Source organism: Pogoniulus pusillus, chromosome 12 (genome assembly GCF_015220805.1).
Source record: "Pogoniulus pusillus isolate bPogPus1 chromosome 12, bPogPus1.pri, whole genome shotgun sequence".
NCBI classification, from domain to species: Eukaryota; Metazoa; Chordata; class Aves; order Piciformes; family Lybiidae; genus Pogoniulus; species Pogoniulus pusillus.
The window spans coordinates 23,955,265-23,974,272 of NC_087275.1; the positions used below are offsets into that span (position 1 = coordinate 23,955,265).

Sequence of the window (19,008 nt, forward strand, 5' to 3'; positions counted from 1 at the left end):
GAGCTGAAAACCATGCAAGATTCTAAATATTCCCAGAGCATTTACCTCTGCCTTTACCTTTGTGTTTGTTAACTTCTTACTGCAAACTGGTCCCTGCAATCTGACAGTGGCAAATCTTTGTCCTGCCACAGAAGTAGTTTTCAGTTGGATTCTATTGCCTCATTTCTTCCCCTAGATGATGCTTTCTGTAGAAGTTTTGAAGTACTCTCTTCCAAATTATGTGTCTCACAACAGTCAAAGAAATTTAAAACAACATACAGACTGAGGTTTACCTAAAATCTTAGGCTTTGTGCCTATCAAAGAGGATCACAGAGCTGTATTTTAATTGTTCCCATAATCAAGTTGTGCAGCTTTATCAAATGGATTTGATTCTCATCAAAACATTGCAGTGTTTTACAGAATGGTCAATAATCAGATTACACATTCTTGTCAGAGAAACTGGCAGTGCAATTCTTCCTTTCAATCCATTCATCCTCATCATCCAGAGTTACATTAAATGCCATTAAAAGTAATGTTGATGCTTGTAACTGGATTTCCTGGACTTGGACAAAGCTGCATAATGTTACTCAATTCCACATGAAGCAGTGTCGAAGAACTGCAAGACATGAACAACCTGAACTCCTGCAAATCTGACACTGCCAGTAAATTGAGAGAAATTAATTCAATGAGATCTCTTCTGGAAGTAGAACAAAATAGTTCCTAACAGTATCACAGAATGTTAGGGGCTGGGAGAGATCTCACCTAGTCCAACCCTGCTACTAGAGCAAGATCACCTATTCCAGATCACACAGGAATGCATCCAGGTGGGTTTTGAGTATCTCTGGAGAGGGAGACTCCACAACCCAAGTTGGGTTCCCAGTAGGCAAAGTTAAGCACGTGAGAAGATGTAGTTTCCATTCACATTGCTGTAGTCTGGAAGAATTCCTTTTATCATAAGAGCAAATGAGTCTCTGAGAAGTAGCTAGTTATGAAAAAAGGTCCTGTACCACTTAACCACAACCACTATTTGCTTTAGGAAAATTAATCCATAGAGAATTATCTTCCTACATTTACTTTTGAAAGGCATTTCAAACTAAACTGTTACAGATTCAGGGTCACTGTCATACACTGAAGGCTGCCAGGATCCACTTTATTCATCTGAGTCAGTACTAAACAGAATTAGCTACACCTATGAAGCCACAAAAAGAAATGTCTTCAAGAACAACTGTCCTTTATTTTATTGAATGGCTGAAGCAGGACTATAATCCAGGTATATTTCCATCAAGTGTTGGTCCACTCATCCTCAAAAATAATTATTTTTTTAATAACATCAACACAAATGGAAGGATTATGAAGCACCATTAATAGGAACTTTCAACTGTGCATGACTTTTGATCACAATCAGACTGGTGCTACTTCATTATTTATAGACTCTCCACAGTATAGACCAGCCACACCAGTGTTATTTACCTCCAAATCATTGAAGTTCTAGGTAAAGGATCCATCAACACAAGATCAAAATGCCTTTTTTTGTGCCACTAGAATCGTAGTCTTGAAGAAATATTTCTCTATTTCATATTTTACTAAAGAATAATTACTATCCTCTCTGAAATTACATACAGCCATTATAAATATTTACATCAAACATTTACAACTGGTTCATAATATACAACACAACAATTTAGCTAGAATTTCTTCTCTTCCAGTGTGAAAGTCTCAAACAACATCTTGCTATCATCATTTCAATTTATCTGTTTTGCACACAGTCACAGGCATCTCAAAAAAACTCATGAAACATGATTTTAAAAAAATGGAATGATGTTACTTTAATAACAATTACTTTGGGGACTGCCCCTCGGGGGGATCTGGGTTTTTTTCTTTTTAAACAAGCAGATTTCAATTTCTAAATCCCATCTGGTACTACTACTAACATCTAAAATAGGCTTGAGAGGGAAAAAATACTCAGAAATAAATACACCTTTTAAAAAAAATCACAATTAACCATGTTAGAATATTTGTTTTCCACACAGTTTAAAGGAGGCTTTACTCTTCATCATATAGTGCAGTTCAATCCATTCTTATCTTCTGATTTGTCATCCTGTAAATAATGCTGTCATAGCCAGGATCCATGTTCCAGAGGTTGTAGGAGATAACTATCACAGCTAAAGCAAGGCCTATCATCATCCACAGAATAATGTTGAAGATCACAGAGTAGTTGTAGTTGTATGGATAGGCAAGGTTATATGGATTGTCTGTTTCACTCTGTAATAGAGAGAATGTGCATTACTTTGAAGTTAGTCAGAATGTGTTTTGTATGCAAGCTACCTCAGGAACCTAAGCAATCTGAGTAGGAAAGATGCATTTTCACCTCAAACAAGATACAGAAGTGATTATGTGACTGACATTAATGGAATCTGAAAGAATGAGCTGACAGGAGCCTGACTTAGTTCAGTCATGATGAATGCAAAGCCCTGCACTCAGGACATAATAACCTCACTTGGCAGCACAGGTTAGGGACTGATGAGCTGGGCAACAGCTCCGCAGAGAGAGACCTGAAGGTGTTGGTAGACATGGTGAAAAAGGAGTCAGGAGTGTGCACCTGCAATGATGCAAGGCCACTGCATTCTGGGTTGCAAATGAAGTGCAGGCAATAAGCCAAGAACAATTCTTCCCTGCCTGGGGAGCAGGGCTCACATGCACTGCTGTACTGGGGAGGAACAGGCTAAAATGCAAGTTCTAATGTGACACATGGGGAAAAAGCCTTCACAGTGAAACTGGTGAGGACTTTGGACCAGGCTGACCAGAGAGGCTCTGGCACTTCCAGATTTTAAGAACTTGGCTAAAAAAGGACCTGAGCAGTCTGATATAACTCCTAAATTAATCCCGCTTTGAGAAGTAGGTTGGACAAGATGACATCCAGAGGCATTCTTCAACCACAATTACTAGATGATCGAATGAAGATCAAGACAAGTAAGCTGACCTCTTTGTACCCATGCCTGCATCAGTCAGTATTCCAGCCCCTTAAAAAATGATTCTCAGGTGAAGAAGTGATGCATAGAGGACCACCTTAAATAAATTACATATAGAAAAATGCACATCTACTACCTGTGAAGACTGAAGGATGGAACGAGTCTTCCTCATGAGGGGAGAATTAAATGCCTTGACAGTCACCACTTCTACTACTGCATTCCCACTATACAGATTAAACATCTCATCTGCAAACTGGAAAAACAAAAGGTGATTCAATTTAAAATCTCAACTGTAGCCAGGAATTAAGGAGAGTTTTGTCAGCAAGATGTACTAAATCTAAGGTATCAGCTTCAGGAGTGAGAAGCTTATGGAAGTTTACATTATTTTAGAATTGCACTAAATGCCAACTTTATCTGATTTACAACATCTCTTTAAAATCCCTTGACCACTGTTCACCAGACTGTAGCTTATGACTGCTTTCTGGGCTGAAACTCATTCTTTCATCCTTCTTACAGAAGGCTCTAAGCACTACATAGTTTCCCAATTGCATGTCTGTCAGTTTCAACAAAACACTAGGTGTATTATGAACCTGAACATTGTAATCTGGTCCAAAGAGTAGTATGTCTAGTATTTTATTTGCTTACCTCCAAAGAGCAATGCTTTAGAGAAAACACTTACTTGTCTTAGCAAATTCTGGCTTTTACATCTTTCAATTATATATTTGTAACTCTCAGAAGATTTTAACTAACTACTACCTAAGACCTACTGAAGAATTACTTCCTCATGCACAGTAATAGATGAACAGTAGCTGTCTTAGAGGCTTGGGAATTTAGAACTAGATAGTTTTTGTGGGCAAGAGGCAGCTAACCACTATACCCTGGAATAAAGATTTCCACCATTTTGAGCCAATTTTTGTGAGACTTACTGGTTTAAAATGCAATACAGTTAAGAAAAACATTCTGAGTTGTGTTGATATGTTTTCAATATAATCCTGTTTCTTTACACAAGATATTTAACACATTGTAGAATCATGTCAACACCTCCTACAGTGACAAATTGTAACAATCAATTTTATAAGTGAACAGCTGCAATTTAAAAAACAAACAAACCCAAGTCAAGCCATCACTAATGAAGTGACAATTCAGAGCAGAAGATGGTCAATATGCTAACTTCCTTGTAGCTGACACCAAAAAGATTATTTCCTTAGTAATCCTGTGAGTTTTATTCATTAAGCAGAAAGTATACCTTTTGCAAAGAGTCTACAAGAATCTGGGAAGCATCCTTGAACTGCTGAGAGTCTTCGCCATAGTGCTTTCCAACTTCTTCCAAACCAGCCAGTTCCAGAGAATACAGGTCTGGAGAATGATCTTTGGCTAAGTGCTTGTGTCGAGACAGCTTTAGCACACCATTGAAAGCAGAAAGAAATTAAAATGATACACAGGTTACTTTAAAAACACATTTCACATCTTTTTGCTGTGACTAATCCAACTCCACTTTCTACAGTCATATTTCATATGGATTAGGAAGTGGATTTTTTTTCCAGTGTAACTAGATGTTGTCCATAATTCAGTTTTCTTTGTGTGTGTTTTGGTTTGGGCTTTTTTGTTGTGCTTTTTTTGGTTTTGTGGATTTTTGTTTTGTTTAATTGTACAGACAAAAGCAGATCATCATCATGTAGCACCTATTCCTAACAAGGTTATATACACAGAGCTCTACTAAAAAGAAAACATGATATTCATTCACATCAGAATTCTTGTTCTGCAATTGCCATAAGAAAACACTTGGAGAAAATACAAACCCAAACCATAACTACAATACTTGCATACTACTGTTCCTCGCACTGGAGCTGGCCCCTGCAAAACTAAGTTGCAACTTTAACCTTGCTGCTGCCCATGTAAAAAATTTGGTTTGCTTAAGGAGTATTATCCCATTGTCACAAAATCCAACCAATACTATCCAAATTATCCCACAGGAGAGTAGTGGTATTCTTACACCTCTACAAGTGCAAAGCCACAGCACTGGCACCTGCCTGCGCAAAAGAAGTCTCTGAAAACATGAGATTTCATGTGTTCCTATCTTTCCATATACTCTAAGAACAGAGATTCTAGTCTTGCAAGACAAATCCAAGCTGTTCTGCATCACTTGCTCTTCACCCTTTTCATTCCTCTCCACCAGCCCTTTATCTAATGTGAACTTCCAAGTTTTTCATGTCTGTTTCTTTCATTTTATGTAGCTGAAAGCTGCAGCTTAAAGGACAAAAATAATAACCCAAGCCTCAAAACAAACCCTAAGTCACAGTAACAAGACAATAGCTTCATAGCAAAAAAATCATAAGAAGTTTTTTGATTAAAGAGATAAGAATTAAAAGGTCATCTTTATACTGGAACATTTCTATCACCACCACTATTCACACTCAAGTCACTCCAGTCTTTTCAAATAAAATGTTATAGTGATGATATTTTGAAGCAAAATGGTGGACACAGCAAAGAACATGTTCTTAACTACCATTACACTTCTCAAGTAAGAAAACAAGGAAAAGCTCAGAAAGTTCTTCATTGAGGCCTTTCCATGTCTTTGGATACAGAGAAATACCAGCTTGTAATTCCCTAACACAATACAAAAGAAACTACAAGAAAATAAGGTTCTCATTTCCTTCTGTCAGCGATGAGGCTGATACAAATTAGCTTGAGAATGCATTAAACCAATGTAACCAGCTGATGACAACTGAATGTATGTGACTGTTTGCCAAGTATCCTGGCTATAGCTTCTCTACATCTGTTTGTGACCTAAGATGGGGAAAATATTAAAAAACAAACCAACAGAAAAGAACCACTTACCATGCTTGCAATATCACGTAGGACTTGTAGTTCTGAGAGAAAAAGCAAGTCAACCTGGGGAAAGAGGCAAGGAATAGAGACAGGTATTTTCTTTGATGAAACCATAAGCTAGAAAAGTTTAACTTTGTTGCAAGTCTCAGTATTTTGCAAGAGGTTATATCTGTTATGGCATCAGAATACCCTAGAAAGAAATTACTCTTTCACTGAAGTTACTTTCTGTTTTCTTTTTAAACTCACCAAAACCCAACTTTCTTCTAAGAATTCAGTTAGAAAAAAATTCAAGTGGGCACTTCTAAATAAACCAAGAGTGAAACAAATAAACAAAACCCAAACAACAACAGAGCAAAAACACAAGCTAAGATTAGAAAAAACACTAAAGATTCTCACTGATTTGAGTGTTTTACCTCATTGTTTCTGCTGAGGGAGTTCAGAGGAAGGGAGCTTAGAATGGAGTTGTCCTGGAATAAGCGGTTTCGCAGTTGGCGTAGCGTGACAGAGAGATCTTCAAACACAGAGTTTGCCTTGCCCACCATGTACACTCTCTGCAGGAGTAACCATTGATAACAACAGAGGTTACTTTTCACTTCTTTCAGTCACACATTAATAGTCAATCATACTTGAGATCTCTCTCCAATGCAAAATATTTCATACAATCAATTGCTGGTTCTCCAGCCACACAAGTGGGATCTGGAATCAGAACTGAAGCGATACTCACTTCCTCACTGGGGGCCAGCTGCAAGACCACAGGAGTTTCCTCCGAGAACAAAGTATGTATGGCATTTGCAACACTGTCAAGACTGAAAGGAACAGCCTGGAACACAAAGTCAAGTCAGATTTGGGGTAAGATGGGGGTAATGATATCAAAGGAGATAATCTGGTTAAACTACAGAAGTTTGGAAAAACAGGAAAACCTCTTTTCAAATCAAAGAGTAGAAACACTTCCAAAGTGATAACAACAACTAATAGGTGCCAATGGGCAAAACAAACCCCCAGCTGTCTAATTACAAGCAGTCCATTTATTTGTATATATGCAAACAATATATTATTAAGTCCAGGAGGTCACGACTGTGTAATTAAGAGACTTACTTAAGCTAAGAGTACTGCTTTATCATCAAATATAGAGGCAATATAAAAGGAGAAATCAGTCTTAGTGCAAATGTAGTTACGAACCCCTGAATTCTGATGAATTCAAATATAGCAGCAAAAAGACTAAGTGCTCAAACACAAAGAAAGGATCCTCATTAAAAAAAATACTAAGAATAAGAGAAATCCTAGCACAGTACAGTGCCTTTACTTGCAAGCTAATAACCCTAAACACTTAGATTACGGTTTCATCTAAACAGAAGCAGAGTGACACATTTTAATTCACTAGTTAGAGAATACTAAAATAACCTTTTCTGAGACGTTTTAGTAGGTCTGTAAGGTAGGATAATTTGTACCCAGCAGTCCTGAACAGGGACTCAGTGACAATCATTTGAAATCATGCCTTGCATACTGGAGAATCAGTACTTTGCCAGCACACATTTGAGGCACCTAACTGAAACCCACCCATTTGAACCCTGGGTGATCTTAAAGGGTCTCTCACCTTGTACAGGAGTCTGACCGTATTTTTTTACCTACATAGCCTGATCTATTATTCTAGGAGGGTGGTACATGAACTTCAATTGTAATAAGGAATAAATGAACATCAAAGACTACGGTACAGAGTCAAGTTGTTCTCATTAGCTCACAAGAGTAACAGAAATCACATGACAGTTCCAAATGTGGATACTTACATTCTCAATAGGGTATGAAACTCCTTTCACAGGCAACGGCAGCTTGTCTACTCCTTTCACTGTTACCAGGACAGTAGCTCGAGGTCTGTGAAACAGATCGCCCACTGCAAGCCCAGGCCAGGAAAGCTCCTATTACAAAGCAGCAAAAAAACCTCTTATTTCATGAGTAAGTTAACACCAGAATGTTTTCATCTTGAATAATATTGTCTCAAGTTAACCGTTAAGAAACTGGTAGTTTAAAAGCTGCCAGTAACTTCGTAACAAAGCCTACACTGAGAAAGCATTATACATACTGGATATACTGTTATTTCCCATAATTAAATTAGGAATGTCATAGTCATAGAATGGTTTAGGTTGAAAGGGACCTCAAAGATCATCTAGTTCCAGCTCTGGCCATAGGCAGGGACACCTCCCACTAGAACAGGTCACTCAAGGCCTCATCCAACCTAGCCTTGAACACCTGCAGGGTGTATGTAGTGAGTGAAAGCTGAAATTAAAAAAAAATCCAAAACAAAAACAACACAGAAAGAGGATTAGGACATTAAAACATTAATATCTTGATATTTTCAGTACCAGAAAGAAACATGAGGGAAAAAGGGATGGCAGTGTCAATCGTATCAACAGTCTACTAATCTAACATGTTCAAATTTTCATAGAAATATGAAAAGACTCCTTATTAGCTTACTACATATCAGTAAGAGCACAGTGAAGGCTACCTGGCTGGTTTATTCAGGCACAGAATACAAATTCATCTATTCAAAATTAGTTCAAAGAGATTTCTCCATTTGTTTATAAGATATAGCCACTTAAGTTTCATGAAACCCATTTATTTGGATTTTAGAGTTAAATGTCATTGACATTGTGATCCGCATCACCACAAAGAAACAAAAGAAAAAGCTTTTAAAGCCTTTTCAGGGACAAAAAAGGGGTTGTTTTATCTTAACAGGAGAGGAAAAGTTTGTGAGAATCTCCAATACAATACAACAATAATTTTAATTTCTCTACAGTGCATCTATTGCACTGTCAGTTTATGTTCCAATAGGAACATAAACAGCTTTGACCTACAACTGACTTACAGTCCTGATGTAAAGAGTAAAACAAGTGTTTGGGTTATGCAGTACTCTCCACACCAGGGCTGGAAGCTTCCTACACAGTGACCTCTGCCTTGGTGACAATGCTGGTAACTTGCCATTTCAGGGCTTAACTGAATAGGCTAATTTAAACACTTCTCTTCCTGCTTCTAGAATTCACAATAATACCATTTCACAGTATTCTATAAGCCATCACAGCAACTGGATTCCAAGCTTTGGTAAAGGCAAATGCTTTTTTTGCCATGAAAACCACAGTGTACTTCCAGATGACCAGTATGCCAAGCCAGGAATGCAAAATTGGCCAAATCCTACTGTTTTCCCATGCAATGCACACGAGTAATATGTGATACACTGTTGTTGTTGGTTTTTTTAATGATAACATAATTAGAATACACTTAAGTATACTACTCACAAGAGTTTGTGACTAGCTTAATGAAAAAAAAATGTAATTCATAGTAAGGTATTTTCAGACAAAGTCTAAAGCACAGGCTAACCAGACTCACATTCAAATGAGACATATCAGACCTTTTGCCTGGCTGCAGTATGATAAAAAAAGAAACTGACCTCCCCTGCCATCATTGTGATATTTCAGCTTTTGTAGCTTTCAGTATCTGGCAGCACGCAGACACTGCTAGAAATGCCTGTCTGTTATGCTTTCACATGCTTCCTCAACAGCCACTCATCTTTGCTGAAGCCCACTACAACACGGAGTAGGCAATATGGAATCAATCCAAGGACTAGGACTCCTACTCATGTCTCACTTCAAACAGCAGTAAAGCTATACTCAAAACCCTGCCACAAATTAGGTTTTCAAGTCTTTGGACTACGACTAGGTACTTCCTAATTATCTAGTTTACTTGTTCTTACTAACTGCACAGACAAGTTTACTGACTTGACAAAATGCCTGAGTAGCCAAGTCATTTCTCACAATCTTTAGAGTACACAAGAGCTCATAGACAAAAAAATTACATGGTCAGTATGTGACCACGGATGGGAGGATACAGCATGAGGCTGAGTTGCTGAGGAACTGAGTGAAGACTCCACAGACTTGCTTGCTTCCTTCTACAGCTGATGATTCAAACTAGCCAGCTAGCACCGTCTGTTGCTGCTCATCTGACTGGTACAGCTCTATGCTTGGAAACCACGCTCTGACAAGTCATGCATTCCTCAAGACAAACAAGATGGTATTTTATATATATTCCAGCACATGACAGGGAGATTTGCATGTCAAGTGAGCAGGGCTGTAGTTTAAGAGGCATTTCAAAATCAAGGCTTGAAACATACATCTTCCACAGAAAAGCCCATGGATAATGCAGCTACATCCGGGATCCGCTCGCCAGGAATGGGCCAATTTCCATCTCGAAAAAACACCGACTGAGGTGATCGTAAGATACTAAATTCATCACCACATACACCTGAAAAACAAACATAAACCACCATCAAAATTCTTGCACTCTTTCTCTTGCATAACACTGAAAGACCATTTTAGAGCTTTGAGTCCTTCTTCCTCCCTTTCATGCCTACCACTTTATGTAACACAAGTAATGAAAACTTGCTGTTTTGATGCTCTGGACAGAAAGTAAGAAAATACAGCAATGACTAGGTATGGACAAATCCACATTAACAAAAGCAGAACAACCATTCAAGCAACAGCACAGTACACTTCTGTATAGTCACTAGCAGGTTGTGAGGGGTGTTAACAGTTCAAACTGATGAAGCTAACTCTCTGTAGAGCCAGGCAGACTCCAAAATCCCACTAGCTCACAAGCAGCTATGCACCAACTCAACTCTGTTTGCTTCCAGGACTGCTTGGCATAACATCTCTTCTCGTGTAGACAACAACCTGAGGCACTGGACCCAGAGCCAGGAAGATCAGCAGAGTCAGTGCTGGCTTAAGCAGTGCACAGTCAGGAACAAACTGGCTTCTGCAGAACCACTCCAGTGTCTCTGCTCTGTCTTCTCAAGCACGTGATGCTTTGAGTTATTTTTCTTCCTTGGGTGCAGCACTAGACCTAAGCAACTTGTGCAAAGCTACAATCTTAAATACTTCTCATGTTGGGTTTTCACTTATTCAAGATCCCACACACACTCTCTCCCCCATTACTACGAGTAATAAAATTGCCTAAACTCTTATTTCTAAACTGATTGTGAAAACAGTAATTTATTGTGCAATTACGTCAGAAAGGACTCCACAGAAGATGGGTTTATTTCAACCTAGCTTCCTATTTTTAAAGTCACTTAATCATAACTGTAACACTATGTACACAGAATATTTATCTACCTAAATTTTAAAATTTGGTGTATATAAGCACTAACATGCCCAGTGTGACACTTCTGACATACCCCCCACCACGTGCAATCTGTGTAAGTTTTTAACAACAAACCAATCTGATACATAAGTTGAGAAAATCAAGGAAGAAAGCAGTGATTATTTTCAGGTCATCTAAGTTAAGTTCTAATTCTACAGTCAGTCTAACTGCATACCTCAAAATTGCATGAATAAGATAACCACCTAAAAAAATTATTTACTCATATGATCACTGAAAATTAGCAGCAATATTAAATTGATGTATTATGCAGTTACCATCTTCCCTAACATTAACTTAACCAGTCTGACCTTGAAGATGCTGTTTTAAAGCCTGGGTCACGATCCTGCATATAAATGTTGACAGTAAATCTCAGCTATGTTATGATAAACATACTAAAGGAACAAAGTACTACAATGAAGGCTGGGGAAGTGTGACCAAAGAAAGGACAAAGGCCAAATGAACAGAAGTATGCGGAAGAGATTCAAGCATTTTTTGTTTTAAATTGACATGCTCATTGCATGGCCTGCAACCAATTTTAATGGTGTGTCAATCTCAACTTAAGGACAGAAATGTTCAATTTGCTTATGAAGGACTTTGTAAAATTGGTACAAATATTTTCCCTCAGTCTGTAGAATTTCACGTGTTGCTTTCCACAAGGCTAGAAGCCACTCAGAGGTTACTTAGGAAAATATTGTTTAGGTGGATAAAATTAGAGCATCATCCTTTTCAATGAAATCTGCATTGCCAGACTAGTTCAAGGTCTTAATAATCATACCTGAAATCGAACTTGGGAGTGCAAGGCTTTCCTCAGACACACTAAAATTGCTTGACCACAGTACTCCACTAGGCCGCATAATCAGTGAAGTCTAGAGAGTAAATTCTGCATACCGTTACCCATCCACCTACAGAATATATACATTTCTACCTTGCAGAGGTTGTACCTGTGGAGAGCTTCAGCTCTCAAAAGCCTTTGTGAGCCCAGAGCGAAGAACTTAGGCATACTGAGCGAAAACTACTTTATGGGGCCTAGATGCCTTAAGTGCTGATCACAAGCCTGACTCAACGCATGAGAGCCTCCAGCGATCACGAAAGCAGCAAGACGCGGAAAACTGTACATCGTGTCAAAGCGACGTGTAGCTTAAAACGCTCCACAAAGCCTTTGCTAGGGTGAGAGACGCCTTCCACACTACTCGGAGGAGCTGGGCCAGGCACAGGGCAGGAAGACTGCCCCTTGAGCGGTTGCCGCTCCTACCTCTCTGAGCCCTGAACGGGCGCACAACCACACACACACCACCTGCGAGCGCTGCCCCCTAGTGGGAGAAGTCCTGGGGCTGTCTGGGCGGGGCTCGCCCTCTGAGGGTGCGCCTGGTGCCGCAGAGCCCGCCCAGGGCCGTGCACTCGCCGGCAATCCCCACAAAGCTTGTGTCCCTTGTCACCGGGGAGGGACATCACCACCCTAACCCCACACTCCCCTGGCTAGCGTCCCTCTTCCCACTGTTGTCCGCTGGGCTTACCGCCCTCTCCCCAGCTACACAGCCCTCCCCGCCCTCCGAGGAAGCTGACCAGGCCAGCGCTTTCCTATGCTGGCTCGAAGGTGCTTGCTCACCGGCGAGACAAGCCGATGTCACCAGCACCGCCACCTCGAGAGCCCAGGAAGCCACGCCACGCCGCCCCATGTCCGCCGACGCGCCGGCCACCGCGCTGCGAGACACCGCTGGGGAAGCGCCGGGTTCCACCGCCGTCTGGAGGACCCCTCACGAACTACCCCGCCCACTGGGGAGCGCTGACGGACAGCAGTCGCAGCCAATCTGGAGGTGAGGTCGGGACAGGCGGGCGGGACTCTGCAGGAGTGACGGGCGGAACTGGCCACTCGCCAGTGAAGCCCACCCCCACCCTGTCACGGGGCTAAGCGGTCAGCTGAGACGCTGCCGCGCCGGGGGAGGAGTCTTATCTTGATTGGCGTTCCCAATCGGCCAATCAGATCGTGAGAGATCTCTGCAACATTTTCCTTCCCTACCGCAAATTCCGAGGGAAGCACTGAGGAGGTGGAGCCTCGCCGGAGCGAATTGACGCGTGATTCAGCCAATCAGCGCGAACTGATCGAGGCCCCCGCCTACCGCCCATCTGTAGGGCCGCAGTGTTAGGCAGGAAGGAGCCCTGATTGGCAGCTAAATGCGCGTTTCGGAGAGCAAGGGTACATCCTCCCCCCTTTTTGCGCCTGTGTAGCGAGAGGGTCTCTGCCTGTGTTTGGCTGCTGGGGTCGGTACTCTCCGGTGGTGCTTGTGGGCATGCCGCAGTGCCTCTCTGGCTGTACGCCTGTTGTACCTGAGAAGGCATGGAGAGAAGGACAAAAATCCGTGTTAAGGAGGAGCTGCTCCCTGTACTCGTGGGGCTTGTGTCAGGGGAGGAGGGAGGCTGTCGTTGGGTTTCTGTTTTGTCAGGGGGAGTTGAAATAATAAAGATAATTCTCAAATTTTGTGCTTGTCATTTACCTCAGTACATCACCCTTGAAAAGCGAGCAAAGCACCCAAGTCATTGAGTTGTCCATTAGTTTAGGGTTTGGATATGTACAGAGGAAGTTGCCTTTGAGGTCTTGCTTGGGTTCATAAAAATGCTGAAGGAGAGGGTCCAACATGGTCTAGTTGATTGGTTAGGGCTGGGTGCTAGGTTGGCCTGGATGATCTTGGAGGTCTCTTCCAACCTGGTTGATTCTATGATTCTATGATTCTATGAAGTGTTTGGAAAATCCCTGCCGACTTCCCAGACGGATTTGTTGTTGAGGGCAGATACAGTAACATGGACTGCTCCAGCCAAGCTCTTCAGCTGTTCTTATTTGTAACAGAAATGGTGAACTGAGTGTGTTGCTGTCCACTGTACATGTAATATTCCTCTAACATGCCATGAACAATCAAGTTGCAAGTATTTCTTGACACCTTTGTCCATTTTTAAGCTTGGGAATCTTGAGATTCTCTACAAGTCGAGTCAAAGGAAATTGGGCTTTGAGGTTTATCCGCTACGTAGCGTAGGTGTTTCAGACCTCTGTTTCATGGTGGAGAACATCACCTGTGAGTAGAACTGTCTTATTGCTATCCTGGATCCCTTAGAAAACTATGTAAGTTCACAGGAAATCCAGTAGTGCTACTGAGCATTTTGTTTGCTCTGCTGGGACACAGCATCTGTGTCACATCCTCATAGTAAGGCTGTATTTATGTGTTGGAAGTACGAGAGATTATTAGCTGCACAGCTCTCTGACCATGGCTATTCTGCTATGCATTTAGAAATTCTAACAAACTCCAGACATACTTTGAAAATCTGCCTAAGCAAGATTTATGTACCAAAAAGAAAAGAAGTGGGGGAGTGGGCTGTGTCTAGTGGAATGAGTTGGGGAATGGCAAGTAGTAAACTGAAAGTGTGTGTACAACAAGTAGAACGGTATTTAAGAGAGGGAAGTTATATCCCTGCATCAGCCACGTGATAGTGTGTGATGATGAGCAAATCACTTAAGCTTTTCATAGATGCCAGGCAATAATAGTCTACTTATTTGTGAGAAGATTTGTGTAAGTGAGGAGCAGCTACTTCTCCCACTCGTATCAGGTGGAAACTACGCTTTGGACATGAAAATTATGCCAGGTATGTAGAGTGCTCTGAAATCCAGCAGCCAGGCAAGTTTTGAGCACTTCAAATTAGTAGTTATTCTTCCCTCTGTGTTGTGCATCACAAAACCAGCACTGTGTAACAGCTTTTGTAAAATAAATGCAAATAAATGTTTGTGGGATTACCTGGATGCTGTAGCAAAGAGCATGATCAAAATAGTTGCTTCCCGGTGGGATTTTCTGCCTATAGAATAGGATTAGAAGAGTATACAGGAGAAAAGGCCTGGATCACTGAACAGCAAAGGTATTGAGTGATTGCTTTTTCAATGAGCTCAGCCTGTACGTGCACTGAGCAAGGCAAGGTGAGTTTAAAAAACAGTATCCTACCTTGTAAGCTGACAACAAGACCACAATATATATGCCCGTGAGTTTTGGACTAAGGTTTTGTGATTACCTTAATTTTTGATAATTACTGGTTCTTGGATGCTTGACTTTGCAAGGGTAGTGTGTTATTTGCTGTGCACATTTATATTAGTGTCATTTCATCAAGTTTTACCTATCTAGAAAAATACCTTTCCTGCACCAAGATGCTTGTAATTCAAAGTAGGTGATCACAGGACATCAAATGTGAACATGCATTGAGTTGTCTTGTCACAGTAGCAGCTGCAGAGCTGCATCATCCACCTTCATCCTTCCTCTCATTCAGGATAGGTCTAGACTCAAGATGTGCATTGAAATCAGACGAGAAGGGTGGCTCAAAGCAGTAAGCAACATGTGAAACTGCTAGATGACATTAGGTGGACATGATGATTTAGGGTGGAGTTTAACTGGAAGTGCAGAGCAAGGAAGGGAATGTGTGGAGGAAGAAGTTTCTCCCTTTATCTAAATCAGGAAATTCTTGCAAATATGATGTGTAAAAGAGGGGGGTAGGGTGAATAAGACTGTATTAAAGAAGTTTTTTCTTTTGTATGTGGTACTATCTCTCTGTCTCATATCTCTGCCTGTCAGCAGTCATTTCAAGTTTTGTTATTAATATCTTGACACAATTTTCCATAAAGGATTCACTCTGGCAGTCTTGCTACAACCAAAGTGTCATGTCATTTTTTTTTCATATCTGCAGAAGGAATTATATTTTTGAGACTTTATGGTTCACATTCCCCTTTCTGTCTGAATTCTTGGTGCTAGGAATACTATAATTCCAGATATAAAAAAGAAATCAGAGTTCTGCATTTGGATATTCTTCAATTCATTCTCTGCCACTTCTCTTCTTGAAATCACAATAGAAACATGGTATGTGGATAATTCCCTCTTCCCTCTTCTGTTTTTCTGTTCTCATATTGGATTCTTCTTTGGGAAAATATTAAATAGAAGCAATAAATTTTATTGTGAAACAGTCAAGTCTCACTAACTCTGTACACTGGTTTTCATTGCCCATTGGGTATATCTGTGTGTCAGTGAAGCCCAGTATAAGAGAATAATACCATTACTTTGCAGGCCTGGCAGAGTTCTAGCAATTTTGTCTAAGCTTAATTTAGATCCCAGCTGTGCTTTGAAGAGAGTGAGTTTTGTAATCCTGTAAGCAATTCTTGTGACAAAAATCTACATGCAGTAAAATTATTCTATTAAACTGATTTCATTCTGACGTTCTGCTCAGGGCAAGTAGAAAAAAAAATGAGACAACATGCACACCAGGTCAAAAATAATTTTTATAAGGCCATATACTGCAAGTAGAAGTCACAAAATCAAACTGCTAGCTGTAGGCAAAATATCAATACTCACTAGGTCTTTTAGTAGTGTGCTGTGCAGAAATGTCTTTGGCAAGAATTGCTCATGTGGTGGTTGGTGGAACTGTTCATGTGGTGTTTGGATGCTGCCTTTGCCTAGAGCCCTGTCTGTAGTAATAGGTGATCCCTAGGTGAGCCTGCTTTTGGCAGGGGGGTTGGACTTGATGATCTCTGGGGGTCCCTTCCAACCTCTAGCATTCTGTGATTCTGTAAACAGCATTGTTTGTGAAATGGTGGCAGAAGAGGGAATATGAGGAAAAGATATCCAAAAGCCACTTATTTGTCTGTCCTGGACTACTGTGTTATTGTTTGTTCATTGTATCATTACTAAATGTAGTGTGGTTGCTAGCAGAAGTAATTTTCTCAACCATTACTTCCCAAATGGTGCTGCAACTGGAGACTATCTGCCTAGCTGCAGCAAATGCCAGGACAGTTGTATCCTATGGGAAAGAAAGAATTCCCAGTGCCAGGTACCATTTATTGCTACCAGGTCCAGAAGCACATAGGGTGAGCAATATCCCCCTTGGTACTAGGCTGTTATGGTCTCACAGAAAATTTATGCACAGAAACTTAAGTGTAAGCTTTTAAATTGAAATTAAGAAGATAAATCACTGGTTTCTGTGATGCTTTCTGGCCTTGGCGTGCTAATGGAACTTGTGCTTTAAAAGTACAGTTAGTTGGGCTTCACTTGTCCTGATGTGCTGGGGTAAGGGGACAAGTTTGAAAGACTCTCTGTTGGGATGTTTGTTTTGGGGCTGTTGACCTACTGAGAGTTGAGAGATAAGACAGCTGTGTCTAGTAATTTATGCTGGTTGCAACTGGTGGACAGGTGTCATGAAAAGTTCTTAGGCCTTGCTGCTGAGTTACTTTGCAGTCTTGGCTCTCCTGTCCACATTTGCAGACTCTCATCTATGCATCTATGGTAAGCAGAAACAATTGCTCCTATGAATGTAAGCATTAAGGGTAGATGTATCACAGACAGCTGAAATAATTTATAAAGAACTCAAAAAAAAAAAAAAAACCAACAAAACCCACCAAAAACCAAACCCAAACCAAGCCAAACAAACAAAAAAGGCTAAAAAAAAAAAAAAATTCAAACCAAACAAGCAAACAGACAAAAAAAACAAAACAAAAAACAAACAAAAAAAAAAAAAACTGAAAGCAGTTAAAGGGGAAAAAAAAACCCAAACAGCACACCCCTTGTTACTAAGATGAATCTTAGAAGGCATCATGGATGATTTCTTGAAGACTCAAATCATAAGCAAATTATAAGAGCTATTCTCTCTAAAAGGTGAAGGTATCTTCTATATCTCTTCGTGAAAGCAAGGAAAAATGCCTTTCTCTTGCACTCTGTCAGCCAGCAGCTGCCTGTGTGGTCTTAAAGAGAATTGCAATCGTCTGTGACACTGAAATACAGTTAGAGCCTCCCAATATGCATGAGCAACCTGTTTCAGGGTTCTTTTTGATGGATGCTGTATATGCACCACGTGAAAAGAACTACACATCTCTTTTAGTGTGTGTGTGTGCATCAGTACAAATGCCACAGTGTCAAAATTGGGATCTTACTTCTCCTGTAGGCTCTTGACATTTTCTAACAGTTCTTTCCATGGCCTTGTTTATGACTTTGCCAGCACCCACGGGCTCACTGGAGGTGAGAATGCCGCTGTGCTCACATGTTTTGTTAGAGGCAGTCCCTGTCCTGCATGGTTTGCAGTCTGAGTGGCAGCAGTGGCTGGAGCAGAGTATTGATAAGGTGATTGGCTTGCCCAAGCTGCTACAGTAGATCAGTGGAAAGACAGGGAGCTTATCTTTCTTGCCGCTTTGGTTACCGCTGCCCTCTCAGCCCCTGGGGGAATCTCTCTGCCCTCATTGATCAGAGCTGACTTCTAAAAAATACATTTTACAAACGTTTTGTTCCTGTGCACAGTTATGCAGCCCACTAAGAGTATAATTTTGATGTAACAGTTCTGCTGAAGAAGATGGTCATCTGTAATCCATGAAGATATCACTTAGCTTTAGTAGTTTCAAAGTAACATTAATCACTATGTTTTAATTAATTCAGCTTCATCAAAACACATTTTTGATGTGCTGTTTTAAGGGCCTTAAAAGTAGAGAGCGAGCATGGGCATTGGACATAATTAAAGGTTAACAGCTTCTATGTGTGGAGGTTTTAGTGTTAACGAAGAAGAAAGCCTGGGAGAAAGACACTCAGCCTTTTCCTGAACATTTCAGAGTGAAATTAAGATATGTGTATGAGGTGCATACTGTGAGAAATATATAGAATCATATGTTTGATCCGATCAATTCGTGGCAAGAGGTCACAGACAAGGAGGAAGGGGGAGGTTTGAATGAAACTGCATTCCTGCTTGCACCGCCATCTCAATAAGCTTAAAGATAAGAGTAATTAGATTGGTGAAGGAGGGAGGCATGTGGAAGAGATAGTCTTTTGCATATTTAAATGGAAATGCATTCCTCCTGGTGCCACCTTTCCTGTATGAGCAAATAGAAGAACCAGGACTTTGAAGTTCATGAGGAAGACACTTAAGCAAGACCCCTTACTTCATCAAAGATTACCAGAGGGACCACCGATAAAAGGAGGCCTGTGTGGAAGAGACATCTCCCATTCCTAAGAACTGATAAAGAAAACCCAACCTTTTCTTAGAACTTAGT

The 19,008-nt window shown here is 40.7% G+C and overlaps 1 protein-coding gene across 1 annotated transcript; it reads right to left on the bottom strand.

Annotated features, from left to right (window-relative positions):
• Positions 1–1,193: 1,193 nt before the first annotated feature.
• Positions 1,194–12,747, bottom strand: ATP6AP2 (ATPase H+ transporting accessory protein 2). Its single transcript, XM_064151910.1, has 9 exons — positions 12,568–12,747; positions 9,937–10,067; positions 7,562–7,690; positions 6,502–6,597; positions 6,191–6,328; positions 5,787–5,840; positions 4,195–4,344; positions 3,085–3,201; positions 1,194–2,241 (listed from the first exon to the last, which is right to left on the bottom strand). Exons 1-9 carry the CDS (start codon positions 12,635–12,637, stop codon positions 2,047–2,049), a joined length of 1,080 nt encoding a protein of 359 aa, XP_064007980.1. The 5' UTR covers positions 12,638–12,747; the 3' UTR covers positions 1,194–2,046.
• Positions 12,748–19,008: the final 6,261 nt, after the last annotated feature.